This window comes from Bufo bufo, chromosome 5 (genome assembly GCF_905171765.1).
Source record: "Bufo bufo chromosome 5, aBufBuf1.1, whole genome shotgun sequence".
Taxonomy (NCBI): Eukaryota; Metazoa; Chordata; class Amphibia; order Anura; family Bufonidae; genus Bufo; species Bufo bufo.
The window spans coordinates 66,919,571-66,934,609 of NC_053393.1; the positions used below are offsets into that span (position 1 = coordinate 66,919,571).

The 15,039-nt window shown below is 42.2% G+C and overlaps 1 protein-coding gene across 1 annotated transcript in view; it reads right to left on the minus strand.

Moving 5' to 3' along the window:
- The window catches only part of TNFRSF11B (TNF receptor superfamily member 11b), a 29,598-nt gene extending 19,190 nt beyond the window's left edge, over positions 1-10,408 (minus strand). The window contains exons 1-2 of the mRNA XM_040432291.1: positions 10,316-10,408; positions 1,445-1,802 (exon numbers count right to left, since the gene is read on the minus strand). Coding sequence (XP_040288225.1) covers positions 1,445-1,802; positions 10,316-10,348 — 391 coding nt within the window. The 5' untranslated portion in view covers positions 10,349-10,408. The remainder of the gene's footprint in view (positions 1-1,444; positions 1,803-10,315) is intronic.
- Positions 10,409-15,039: the final 4,631 nt, after the last annotated feature.

Here is a 15,039-nt window from a genome sequence, read left to right on the forward strand (position 1 = left end):
ATGTTATTGTCAGGGCCCCTTCAACAGTATTATACAATGACATTATATACAAAGACACTGTAGGAAATGGACTGAGCAGCTGCCTGGTCTGGTCTGAGAGAGTGATCTTGACTAGCCATAGGAGTGGAGGTTGCACCAGAAGAGGGGGTTGCGAAGAAGTTGCTGGGGTGGGTGGTGTTTTGGCCCTATTCAAAAATTTGCTGTGGGGCCCAGTCATTTCTAGTTATGCCTCTGCTCTATAGGATACTAAATAAAGTTTGCTTACACCATAAAGCTGCCCATACACATGACAAACACGCTCCATCAACTGACTATTTTTGCCACCATAAACATGAATGCTTGGCTAATCCCAGTGTGCAGTTTTTTTCACTGGAGAGGGTAATACATTTCAGCTAGTAGCTTATTTCCTGCATAAAGAAATAACTGGACATGTTGTTGAAATCCAAAAGCATTCCCGATCCCTCTTTACCCGGTCAGCAGGCCCCCATAAACATGAAATGGTAAGCCAATACATAGCAATCTGTGGGTTTGGCCAACATTTCTCTCATGTGTACAACCAGTTTAGCATTGATAGTGGTCACAAGTTTTTTTTCTTCTGTTAATTTTTATTGTTTACTTGGTGGTCCTCATTTGAGCATTCAACTTGTGAACCTCCTAGTGAAAAAGAAGATTCATCACAACGGAGCGAGGCGCAGATGTAGCGCAGTGAGAGTTGACTGAAGGGGAAGTGGGAAGACCAGGATAAGGTTAAGTTAGTTGGGGGGAGGAGTGTTGTATGGGAGGAGATTGGGGCTGTGCGGTAGTTTCGTGGGCCGTTTATATTATGGGGTAGAGGTGGGGGGCGGCACCAGTAGCCGTTATGGTTCCTGGCGAGTTGCCCACCCTCCCGCCCTGTTTGGAGTTATTTGTTTTAATTTCATGTCATAGCAGCGGCAGGATAACGGGGGGTCCTGGAAGGCAATACTATGTTTATTAGGTGCATGACCCGTTGGAGCGTGCATCTCATGAGGTTCGGTAAGCTGAAAGCTGGGGGCTCCTGTTGGGCTAAAAGGCCTACAGGGGTAGAAGAATATATGGATTTTGGAGGATTTGGTGCCCTTGGGTCGGTAAGTGCGGCCGAGGGTAAGGAGGAAGATGTGTGGAGTGAAGATCGCAGCTTGCTAGGGTTGCCTTCTAGGATCCTTCCACAAAGTGAATATTGTTACATTGTATTTATATGTTTGTATTTATTTGTTTATATTTATTAATGTATGCCTTAAAATGATGTTGGATAATATATTGCGGTTTAATAAACGGCTGCTATGGCCTTTTCCACCAAGAATTTGGACTACGGGTGTTTCTGGGGGTAGAGAGAAGTTGTGGAAAGGGTCTGGAAAGATCTTACCTCCTTAAGTCATTCTCTGATCTGACTTTTTAATCAAATAAGTAAAACATGTATACACACCTTGTTGTAGAACGCCATAACCAGGTGGGCACTCCTTGTGAGGTGAGCAGAACTCTACATCGAGAAGAAAGCCATCCATGCACTCACATATCCGGTTGCTGGTGCCATTACATTCCTGTTTGGCCAGCTGCAGCTCCTTACAGACAGCGCTGCAGTACTGACAGTCCTTGTGGGAGTGCCATTCACTGGTAAAATGATTGTACGGGCAGGGCGCACACTCTGTCCTCTTCTCAGCTGTGCAGTCATACTTCACAAACGTGCCTGGTGGACACTGGTCACATTGCAACTCAAGAAGCGTATAAGGGTCATAATGAGTATATTTCAGAGAGTTTCCAGCTGTAAAACCAACATGGAACACCTATAAAAAATGAAAACAAATTATAAAATGAATGTATTTGTAATTGTAGAAAAACAAACATAGATATAATTTAAAGCTCAACGTTGACTGAACATTGGACCAACCAGCTCTGCTCCCTAAGGCTCGTTTCACACATGCGTCAAAAAAGTTCAGCAGATCAGAGAACATGCCGGATAGTGCTGTGCGTCCCCCATTGACTATAATGGGAAGCGGCGGGGATCCCGCCACTCCCCGTCATATATTCCAGATTCAGCCAGACGATATCCGTTGTGTGCAGCAACCTTTGTACGGCTGAATCCCAGCTAATATGTCGGGGAGCGGCCAGATGCCCGCCGCATCCCATTATAGTAAATTAGGTCCGGCAGGCACATGGCATTACCTGGCTATGCATGTGTGGAAGTAGGCTAAGGGTTAAGGGCTTGTGCACACTACCATAATATGACTGTAGAAGTACCTGGTGTCATAATACATCTCTGTATGCTTCCACTTAATGGGGTTCTATGCCTTGGGCAATGTCAACTTTTTAGGAGGGCCTCCTCACAATAACCTGGTCCCAAAGTGTCCCCTGGCTGGGGCCTTCAATGCTCAGGTATAACCTGATTTCCCTGCAGCGCCACCACAGGGGAAATTAAGCATTGCACAGTGCCCATTCTCAGGAGTGGGTTAGACAGGGCAGGTCCTCCAGGGTGTGAGATGCTCTTTGTAACTGCTCAACACCGCAGCCAAGAGTTAACAATCCTGAACATGTAAAATTCTATGTACTAAACAAGTCCTTTAAATTAGTGTTATTTGGATGCCGCTTATTTTTGGGCCCTCTCTGGTGGTATTATATTGGCTTGATATGGCAGTATTATTTTTGCACTATATGATGGTATGGTGGTTCAAGTTACAGGGAAAACTGTACACTTGACCCAGTCCCATCCCACTTTATATGCCCTTGATCCAATCCCATCCCAACTCATCCTTACTACTATGGTATCCCAGCCCTAACCCATCTCTCCCACTAACCTTCCCTTTTTCTTTTAAACATGCCATTACACCCATACTCAAGAAGCCTTCCCTGGACCGATTCTTTTTATCTCACTACTTCCATTTGCATCAAAACTCCTAGCACAACATGTCCATTAAAACTGTCTCTCATCCCACTCACTTTTTATCAGCCAAAATCCAGCTTCTGTCCCCATCTTTCCACTGAAATCGCCCCAACCACAGCCGCCAATGATCTGCTAGCTGCCAAAGCTACAGCAGTGTTTGTCATTACTCTGTTCTCCTTTACTTGTCTTCTGCCTTGGACACAGTTGATCACTCTCTTCTATTGCAAACTCTCTCATCCCTCGACATCAGAGGCCTAGCCCACTGCTTGATCTCCTCGTACCTCACCAACCAAATAGTCAGTGTCTCCCATTCATACACCACCGTCTCATCATGACCTCTCTCTGTTGGTGTCCTACAAGACTATCCTGGGATCCCAACTTCAGCCTGGCACAAATCATAGAGTCCCATGGCTTTCCAGTAAAAGCCCTATACTGTTGACACTCAAATTTACCTCTTTGTCACCTCCATATCCGGAATCCCAGTCTATCAGTTATACCTTCATTCTTCAGCTCTCACTTTTAAAACTCAACATGGAGAAAACAGAATTCATCATATTTATTCAATGTCATTCAGCCCGCCAACCTGACCTGTCCATTACCGTTAATGGCACAATGCTTTCTCCAGTCTCACAAGTCCGCTGCCTTGGGATAACATTTGATTCTGCCTAGACCTTCAAGACAAGAGAGGAGACTGAGAAGCCAGCTCAGTGCCTTGCCTGTATTGCCTTTACTTGATTTCCTCCAGTAAAGAAGAAGACTGGATTACTGCCGACCCTGACTCCTTGGTGTGCATCATGCCTTTCCAACACCCTCCGGAGAGCAGCAACACGTAGTGACACCTTAATGGTGTCCGGGGGATCCAATATAGCACTGGGGACATCCCCTTGTAGATGTACAGTACCATGGTATTAATGGTGCTTTCAAATAGATCATAATAAAAGATAGCAACCAGAGAGGCCTTATTTTGCCTGTTGCTCAGGGCTCGATTTTTTTTATAAAACTGATGCTGACCTGAGGTTTAGGCCTCATGCACACGACCGGTGTGTTTTGCGGTCCGCAAATCGCGAATCCGCAAAACACAGATGGCATCCGTGTGCGTTCCGCAATTTGCGGAACGGCACGGACAGCCCTTAATATAGCTGCCTATTCTTGTCCGCAAAGCGCGGACAAGAATAGGACATGTTATATTTTTTAGCGGGGCCACGGAACGGAGCAACGGATGCAGACACGCTTTATTGAAGTGAATGGGTCCGGATCCGAGCTGCCAAAACTGCAGCTCAGATGTGGACCGAAACAACGGCCGTGTGCATGATTCCTTAAACTGAGAGTATCCCCTGAGGGGCCACCTTTTAGTTCTTTAAAACGCCAATGGAATATTTAATAAATTATAGACTTTTAATAAAAAGTCCAGCATATTTTCACAAATCTGACATCAATAGGGAGCTAACATGTGTGGGATTATAAAACACTTGACAAGAAAAGAATATCACAAAAAAACGTACTGTCAAGGAGAAAAAAAAATCTAAAAACAGTGCTGTCTACAGATGATGACCTAAATCATGTTTTATGGCTCTTTTACTATTTGGATATTGACTTACAAGGTAGACACCTATAGGTGGTGCTAGAGAGACAGTTTTCATCCTGTTGGAAAATAGCTAATTTGCAGATTTTTCCCAGAGAACATGGGAAATCTCCACAAGAAGAATCAGTACTTGTAACCCCTTAGTGACCACCCATACGTGTTTTTACGGTGGTCACTAAGGGGCCTTAGGCTGGGCCACCGCTTTTTTACGGCGGCCCAGTCTAAGCACTGCACGGGTCCCCCGTGCAGCGGGGAGCGGGGGACCGGCTCTCACATGAGAGCCGCGGCCCTGCTCTAACAGTCCAGACCGGCAGGAGTGCCGATCCGGGCTGTTTAACACTTTACATGCTGCGGGAAATGGCGCCCGCCGCATGTAATGTGCTGACAGAGGGACTCCCTCTGTCTCCAATCGGCACCCCGCAAATGCGATCGCGGGGTGCCGATTTGTATGAAGGCTGCCTGGGTTCTGATGTAGGCCCCAGACCAGCCTTTAGTAATTTCCAGCAGGCTGCGCCTCTCTGGCGCAGCCTGCTGGTCAATGTTAGAATAGCTATAGAGATAGTGCATTGCATTAATTTTAAAAGCAATCAAAAAGCTGTCTGTTATATTCCCCTTGTGGGATTATTAAGTGGTAAAAAAAAGTTAAAAAAACAACTCATTTATTCAATAAAAAAAATCCCATTAAAAAATTATGCTTTTTTTCCATTGAAAATACGCTTTTCAATGGAAAAAATAAAAAATCTTCCCAATATGTTTGATATTGCCGCATCCATAACAACCCGTACTACATAAATATCATGTAAATTATTCCCTACGGTAAACGGCGTAAAAAAAAAAAGACAGAATTGCTAATTTTTCTCTTAGTTGCCACTGAAAAAACGTAATAACAAGCGATCAAAAAGCGCCATTTACTCCAAAATGATACCAATGAAAAATACAAGTCGTCCCGCACAACGCCATAGAAAGAAAAATAAAAAAGTTATGGGTCTTGGGAAGCTGCGATGCAAAGACATTTTTTTCTTTTAAAAAAAGGGGTTTTATTGCAAAAAAGTTGTAAAATGTAAAAAAAACTATATGTATTTGGTATCACTATAATCTTACTGACCCAGAGAATAAAGATATTATGTTATTTATACTGAAAAATGAACGCCGTAAAATTTATAACGTAAAAACGCATTGGCTGTATTGCTTTATTTCCCATCTCCCTCCCAGAAAGTTACTAAAAGTTAATCAGAAATTTATGTACCCCAAAATGGCGCCATTAAAAGCTACAACTTGTTCAACAAAAAACATGCCCTCATAAAGCTATATAGACGGAAAAATAAAAAAGTTATAGCTCTTGGAACGAGACGATGAAAAAAGGAAGAAAAACGCTTGGTCGGTAAGGCCCAAAACAGGCTGGTCACTAAGGGGTTAATGTGGTATACATAGCAATGCATGTCATACACAGTGACCAGAATACAGGCTGTAGGAAGTAATTTACAATTAATGCATTTAATCTGGATTGCAGCTAAGCATACTGAATAGTGACTCTGACCTAATTTTCATACAATACCTTTAACATCCTCCCGACCAATTTCTGTGAACAGTGATAATGCAGATCACGGACATTTAACCCACTGATCCCAAAAATTAAGTAAAAAGTGATATACATCAAAAAGTCATACATACTCTAAAATTGTATCAATAGAGAGAATCTTGTATCACAATAGGGTGTCGGACATGTGCTACGACATGGCGGTAGGAGTCCCCCCTATATTGTATTGTGTTGCAGGACAGTGATTTATATTAACTTTTTCTACTCTGTATGTGATCTAGTAAATACATTTATTCACTTAGCCTGCGTAAACTTATTTATTCTCAAATCTTTTGAATTCACGTTATAAAACCAAATGAAACCCATAAAACTATGGCAGAATTCAGTTTTTTCCCCAATTACAACCTTTTTGGATTTTTTTTTCCAGCTTTCCACTACATTGTGTGCAATAATAAATTGTGCCATTTGTCCAGCAAAAACCAAGCCCTCATATCTCTATGTAAACTGAAAAATATATAAAATAAAAATAAAATAAAAATATAAAAAGTTATGACTCCGGAAAGGCAGGGAGTAAAAAATAACAAATGTTTCATTGGACAGGCTTCTATACTATGCGGATCCTGGGTGCAATTACCTCCTCTCATCCCCTTTAATGTAGTATAAATTGTGGTCGTACTTTTAATTTTGCCATTAGTGGTTTTACATCAGACAGAAATTGAATATTTGTATTTACTCACAATCAGATGCGGACAAGCCCCCAAAGGTTGTTACATTCCTTCCATGCATTTCTACTGAACCTGGAAATAGCTCCTCTGATCCTTCACTTGATGGTTTCAGGCACCAGTTAATGTAGGCAGCCTGCCCTGCCTCTAATAAGTGGAGAGCTTTCTGTACTCCAGACATGAAACAAAAATACATCAGCCTCGAACAAGGAACTGTCTGAACTTATATTTTCAAGAAAGGCTCTCAACTGAGCCTGGAGCATAAACTGGGGTTATAAGAGTTTGTGGGTTGAGACAGCTCATCAAGATGCAGACCGAATATGCTTAAAGAAACATTACATAGGATAGGTGATAGATCAGTGGAGATTCAAGCTCTGGGACCCCACTGGTCACTATGATGCAAGACCCTTGATACGGTAATTGTCACCAGCACATACATCACAAAGGGCAGCGGTGTAACTTGAAGCCTCTGCGTTCCAATGCAAAATCTGTAACAGCTCCCCCCCAACATAATACTAGTATATTATAATACTGGGGTCTCCCCTGCTTTGTGTCCCAGCACCTGCCTGTTCCATGGAAAAACACTTTAGCCACCAACTACTGAATTTTTTAACTCTGACCATGTCCCCTGTTACACATCTGCAATGAGGCATAGTGTAAGGCTCCTTACTCCTAATGCAACATCTGTAACTTGGTCTCTCAACTACTGTACCATGTGTCATTGATAATACTGGTGTCTTCTTATGTGGTAGAGAGGTCTCGGGGACACTTAGACACAACTCAGCTCAGGTATAACTTCTACCACTAGAAGTGATGGCTAACCTCCGGCACTCCAGCTGTGGTAAAACTATGACTCCCAGCATGATCCATTCATTTCTATGGAGTTCTGAGAATAGCCAAGCAAGTGTACATCTTGGAAGTCATAGAAGAACCCAGAGAATCAGTTTTCTAGGTGACCCCCAAGAACTGGACCCTGAATCAATCTAAGACTGAAGCATGTGAACCTTAACTGAACTGGACAACCAGGGACTTTGCATTTACCCCTTGACTGCACTAGACCATCAGGAATCTTGCCATTTGCCCCTTCACAGCACTAGACCACCAGGGACTTTGCAATTTACCCCTTCACAGCCCTAGACCATCAGGAATTTTGTCATTTACCCCTTCAATGCTCTAGACCACCACTTGACCACTGTATTATGGATTTTATCACTGCTGCCATGTGACTGGTGGGGAATATAGACAGCATCAGGGCTGAAACGGCAGCGCATCTAGCAGGGACATTTACTTTTTACATTGACACATATTCTGCAGATTTTTCTTAACACTTGGAAACGCTGTAATGTGATTGGTTACTGGGGACAGGGGCCTCAGTTTTTCTTCACACTAATTTTCATACATCACAGATTTTCCTATGGCTGTTTGATGGAAATTGTGGCATTCTGCCAGACCAAAGTTATATCATATACATGGTGGAGAATTATTCTTGCCCTGCACCCAAAATTCTGGCTTCAAAAAGTTGCAAAGTAGGGATTTTTTTCTTTTTGCCTTATTTGCGCAAAAAAATTGGATTTTACACCACCCACTCCAGTTTTGAAAAGTGGCTGCTAAAGTGAGCATGGTTGTAAAAATGGTCATTATAAAGCGGTGGTATAGAAAGTGGAGTAACGTCTCAAGAAAAAGTGCTAAAATTAAAGGGGTTGTCTGGGCTTTTTCTGTTGATGACCTATCCTCAGGATAGGTTACCAATATCAGATTGGCGGGGGTCCGACATCCGGAACCCCCACCCATCAGCTGTATGAGGAGACGGTGTGCGCAGTTCGCACGTGCTGTCTCCTGTCTCTCTTCCTGTCAGCTGCTGCTGTTCCATGGACATACAGTGGAGGGCAGCAAGGGAGACGACACTGTGTGCGCCGTCTCCTCATACAGCTGATTGGGGGGGTGCCAGGTGTCAGACCCCCACCGAGGATAGGTCATCAATCGAAAAAGCCTGGAGAACCCCTTTAAAGATTCTACTAATTCATCAAATATCCTGCAATGTTTAATAAATTATGTGCAAATGAAAGGAACCCCTGACTTAAAAAATTCCCCTCTTGATAAACTCCACCATAGAGATTTTTGTTATACAGTATATGGCTGTAGTAATCCATTATATTCCATTTTATATAAACTTCTACACGAACATATGATCCGGGGGAATTCCAGGTCTACACAAATGTGTATAATTGCTGGTTGTACCAGTTCAATGATCACAGTAAAAATCCACAAGGACCAAATTCAGTAGCTCATAATACAAATATTAGATCCTACCTATGTATAGTATGAATATTCTGTACATAAGTTCTGTACTGGTACTGACATCAACTAGATAGAAAGCTCATCATCATCCTAAATATGTATATTATATACTAAATAACTGTGCACACAGAGTCTGGACCTTCCCTTTAAAGGGTACCTATATTTTCATAAAACAGCGTTTTGGTTCTGCCTCTTTTTAGTTAAATCCCAGCAATCAAAACTTCTGACTTGTCACTAGAACATGTCACAAGTTTTATGAAATAATTAGAGAGCTAAGCTCGGCTGATGCACCTGTAGCCTGGGTGACTCCACACAGTGTCATAGGATACAGTGTAACCTGTGGAGTACAGTCTCTATCAGGGGGCATTTTATATGATTGCATTTGACTCATTTTGGGCTACAAATCATGTTGTCAATTGGTCTTTATTAAAAATGTTCAGCTATTTCTGAAACACAGGTGTTAAAAATCAGTCTGCAAGCTGTCACTTCATTGAATGCTATCATCTGATGGCTCATGTGTGGTTCTTATCTCTGATTTCCTGACCTCATAAACACTTATTTAAGCCATATTCCTATCAGTTTGATAAGAACTGAACTATAATGAGCCATCAGATGACAGATTCAAAGAAAACGAAATGTGAAAGTTTGCAAACAGACTGATTTTTAAACCCATTAACTTAGAAACAGCTGAACATTTTCAATAAACACCCATTGAAAAAATAATTAAAATGCAGTCGCTCTGAGGCTGTCCATAGCCAATCAATATTATTTAATATATTAAAAAAGGTTATACAATTTTCCAATATACTCTCTAAGACCTCCGCTTGCTGTCATTCAAAAGAAACTTTCATTGCTTGCTCTCAGGCGATAAAATTCAGCCCCGGTCACGGGTTCACATGGCTCCTTATAACGGTAAGGAACCCTGCATCTGTGTGTCCATCACATAACACATTTTTAAGCCCTGGAAGTGAACAATGAAGGCGTCTAATGAATGACAGCAAGCAGAGATCTCGTGATACACAAAGTATACTGGAAAATACTTTTTATTCTACAAAGAATAATTTTTGCTTGTTGAAACTGTTATACCCCGTCGACAAACTCAGCTCTACTATGTCTAAATAATGTTTTAGGTACTTCATACAGTTCTCAGTTCTCATCAATAATCTTCTTCATCTGCTTCATCCACAAGGTAACTTTATACCCTCCCTCTATTCTCTATCCACAATCAGAAGCTTGTAAGTGAACCCCCGGCATCCGCAGACATGACTGTGTGTACTCACCACCAGAAGCGTGCTGCTAATGAGCTTGTACATTGTGGTCTGTCTCCAAACCTCAGCTTCTGGGAGCTCAGCTCTCCTCTGTCTGCTGGAAGGTCCAACCTCTAGGTTTTATAGCTTTCACCAGCAGCAGGGAGTTGTCTTTATAAAGGCATCATCTGCTTCTTTTTTTTTTTTGTCAAAAACAAACAATTTTGTTATAATAAGCTGTTTGGAGTTTGAGGTCAACATCTTATACGTCCCACTCCTTACACCGACACATCTCTGTGAATGGAAATCTGTATAAACCCCCAGATTTGTTAATGATGTTTGGAGTTTGACCTTATTATTAATTAACCTCTTACAGGGATTTTCCATATTTTTTAATAAATGAAGCATAAAGGACATCTGTCAGCAGATTTGTCCCTATGACACTGGCTGACCTGTTACATGTGCACTGAAGGCATCTGTGTTGGTCCCATGTTCATATGTGCCCGCATTGCTGAGAAAAATTATGTTTTAATGTATTCAAATGAGCCTCTAGGAGCAACGGGGGCGTTACCATTACACCTAGAGGCTCTGCTCTCTCTGCAACTGCTGTGAGGGGATGTCATGCACCCGCCCACCCTTATGTATACATTTTTTTTTTTTAATCGGGGCAAAAATTGTATAATCGCTACCCAAACATAATTAAATGGGTAAATGGCAGGAGTAAGTATAACGCAAATAGGATGAGGGTGCAGAATAAAGGAAAAAGTCTAGATGTAACACCCAAATAGCATTTGTTCATTCAGGCCATTAGGGACAAAAGTTCTCAATTCATATATCCACCACACTTCACGCTGCAAAACCATTCTCTCCCAGTCATCCCCTCTGACTGGGGGGGGGTGGTACTTGTTCAATGCCCATAAACCATATCTTGGAGGATTCCCCATTGTGCATCACTCTCATATGGGTAGCTAGGGGACTTTCTCTCTGGTGCTTGATGTCACCCAAATGTTCCCCCACCCTCCTCCGTATCTCACGAGTGGTCTTCCCTACATTTTCGAGGCCACATTCACAGGTGGCTTTGTAAATTACCCCTGTCCCGCACTCAGGGACAGTCTGAGGGGGTTGTTTATGAGGTGGATGCAGGACAACTACAGCTCTGAGAGACCCCATCCTGTATCCTTTCCATTTTCACCTCTTATGCCTCCCTTGGTCTCTTACAGTGTATACGCACCTTGCATGCTACAGGTATTCATATTCACCATTCACAGTGCTGGGGCTTATTTTATTCATTGATTTAATAAACGTTATGTTTTAAAGGGTTACCACATATTTGTAGTAAGTGTAGTTAAAAATATAATAGGTCTACTCCCCTCCCCATTTACAATGTATTAATTAATTTATGCATTTGAGGGATCTTTTTATTCTATTTTCTGTATATTATTATGCGGCAGCCATCTTGACTGAGCTGCGCTTGACAGCATGGAGAGCTATGCTTTACTGAAGCCACACAAACCATAGGAACCTGTAGTCTGAAGAGGCCAAATTGACTTCTGTGGGAGAGTACTTGGGGCATGTTGCCTAATCTGTACAGGGAGGGGAAAGGGGGAACTGTGACCATCCTCTATTAAGAATAGTGGATCCTGTGTCATCTATACATAGATGTTACCTGTCATTATAATCCTGCCTGCGATGATAATGAGATGACCGCTGAGTGGCAATCTCTTCAGAACATGACGTGTCAGAGATGAAAAATAAATATAAAAATCACCCAAACATTTTTTAAGCCCTTAGTGACCACTTAGTGACCATCCATACTTGTTTTTATGGCGGTCACTAAGGGGCCTTAGGCTGGGCTGCCGATTTTTTTGCAGTGGCCCAGTCTAAGTGCTGCACGGGTCACAGCCCTGCCCTGCTCTAACAGCCCGGACTGGCAGGAGTGGCGATCCGGGCTGTTTAACACTTTATGGCGCCCGCCGCATGTAAAGCGATGACAGAGGGAGCGGACTCCCTCTGTCTCCCATCGGCACCCCGCAAATGCGATCACGGGGTGCCGATGTGTGTCACTTCCGATGTAGGCCCTGGACTGGGCTGTAGAACTTTCCAGCAGGCTGCGTCTCTCTAGCGCAGCCTGCTGGTCAATGTTAAAATAGCATTGCCATTAAAATGCAATGCGTTATAGGGATAATGCATTGCATTTTAAAAGCAATCAAAATACTGTCCGTTATAGTCACCTTGTGGGACTAAGTGTTAAAAAAACTAAAAAAAAACAAAACTCATTTATTCAATAAAAAAAATCCCATAAATTTTTTTTGCTTTTTTTCCATTGAAAATACACCTCATCCGTAACGACCCGGACTACATAAATATTATGAAAATTATCCCCTAGGGCAGGGATGGCCAACCTGCGGCTCTCCAGCTGTTGCAAAACTACAACTCCCAGCATGCAAAGACTGCCTACAGCTATCAGCCCACAGCAGGGCATGGTGGGAATTGTAGTTTTACAACAGCTGGAGAGACGCAGGTTGGCCATCCCTGCCCTAGGGTGAACGCCATAAAAAAAAAGACAGAATTGCTAATTTATTCTTAGTTGCCACCGAAAAAGCGTAATAACAAGCGATCCAAATGCCATTTACTCCAAAATGATACCAATGAAAAATACAAGTTGTCCCGCAAAAATCAAGCCCTCACACAACTCCATAGAAAGAAAAATAAAAAAGTTATAGGTCTTGGGAAGTGGCAATGCAAAAACATTTTTTTCTTTTAAAAGAAAAGGGGTTTTGTTGCAAAAAAATAGTAAAACCTAAAAAAAACTATATGTATTTGGTATCACTATAATCATACTGACCCAGAGAATAAAGATATTGTGTTATTTATACCAAAAATGAACGCCGTAAAATTTATAACGTAAAAACGCAGTGGCAGTATTGCTGTTTTTCCCATCTCCCTCCTAGAAAGAGTTAATAAAAGTTTATTTAAAAAGTTATGTGTACCCCAAAATGGCGCCATTAAAAACTTGTTCCGCAAAAAACAAGCCCTCAAAAAGCTATATAGACTGAAAAATAAAAAAGTTATAGCTCTTGGAACGTGACAATGAAAAAAGGAAGAAAAACGCTAGGTCGGTAAGGCCCAAAACAGGCTGGTCACTAAGGGGTTAAAACATGTTTAACCTGGAACTCCAATTGTGAGCCATACTTTTTCATACAGAGGTAGCAATGTTGACCAGCATGGCACATTACAGTTGTAGTGCGCATGCTGTATTTGCATAGTGGCTGCACTGCCACATAGAGTACAGCATTGTGGCATGTTATGTTACCAGCATAGCGTGCTTGTTGTGAGCATCGGTACAACATCAGTGTCTGACCACACAAATTCCCATAGATACCCTCCAATATCTTATAGAAAGGCTTCCTAGAAGTGTGGAGATATAGGCGCAACAGGAGCTCAGCTCCAAACTATCTATTGAATGATTATGTACTCTGCACACCTTGGGTCCAGTGTGGGTGCCTGTGAGAGTGGTTTAGACAATATAGGTTAAATATCCACGGCACTCCAAAAAGTTTTTGCAAGAATAATTTCATTTAATTCTTAATAAACAGAATGCTGTTAATATACATCCAGTGCAAGTTCATTTACATATAGTAAGTATTTTATGCCATATCAGATAGAAAAATCCCGAACGTTTCGGTCTGTACGACCTTCTTCAGCGGGGTCTGAAGGCAGAGAGAATAGGCGTGTTGTGTATTGCAGTTACAGTTCAGAGTAAAGTAGGAGAACTCGCGCTTCCTAAGTAACGATATGCAAAGATTTTGAGCGCAAGCGATACTACATCTGTATATGTACATTATGGTAAAAAAAAAAGTCTAAATTAAAATCTAAATTAATAATCCGGCTTTGGGATTGAAAAAGTAAAATAAATGAAAAACACACAAGACATTTTGCTATGGGAAATGGTTGTGAACCCACTGTGCCAACCGACTGGTTTGATATTGGGCTAGTCCTGGGGAAGCTATCCTGGCGGTCCCTTGGTTTTCATCCTTTAACCCCTTTACAGGGATCTGGCCTTCACTGTGGAGGGATGGGGAGTGGTAGTGGATCTGACTATAGGATGTGTCACAGTGGTTTCCCTCAAGCTATCGTTCCCTAGGGCGGGTGTATCGAGAGGAGGGTGCACCCTTTCTTCCTTCTAGACACTTCTTGTAGTTTGGGCTACTGCCTGATGGTAGTTTGAGGTGCCCTTCCCTTAATGTTAGTGGTTGTATGGGTGCCTAGAAGGGGGTGTAGCAGTGCAATGGTCAGTGTATGGTCTGGTAAGAGTCAGGAAACCAAGCCAGAGGTAGAAGAATAAACGTATTTTTTTACTTGAGTCCAAAATAGGAGTTGTAGTACAACTAACAATAATGTACACAGTGCAAATCCTTTTCCCAGATGGCGAGGTATGGATGCTAGCAAAGTGCCAAATAATAGCACTCTTGATATGCTATCTTGTTGAAGTCTCCCTCTCTAGAATCTCTGGCTAGCAGCTGCAAATGTGGCTCTAGTGTCCACTGTGGGATACAGGTCTTTAGAGGCATGTCTGGCCAGGACGTGGTTAACTATGACGGGTGTCTTAACTGTAATCCCTCACAAGCAGCAAAGTCTGATTAGCTGTAATTGCTGTCTTCTATAATTGGCCATGCAGATTCTAAGTTCTTCCTTCTTTCTCTTTTTCTTGCTATAGCAGAAGAAGTAACTTTCACAGAGATTGGTTAGTCTCTGGA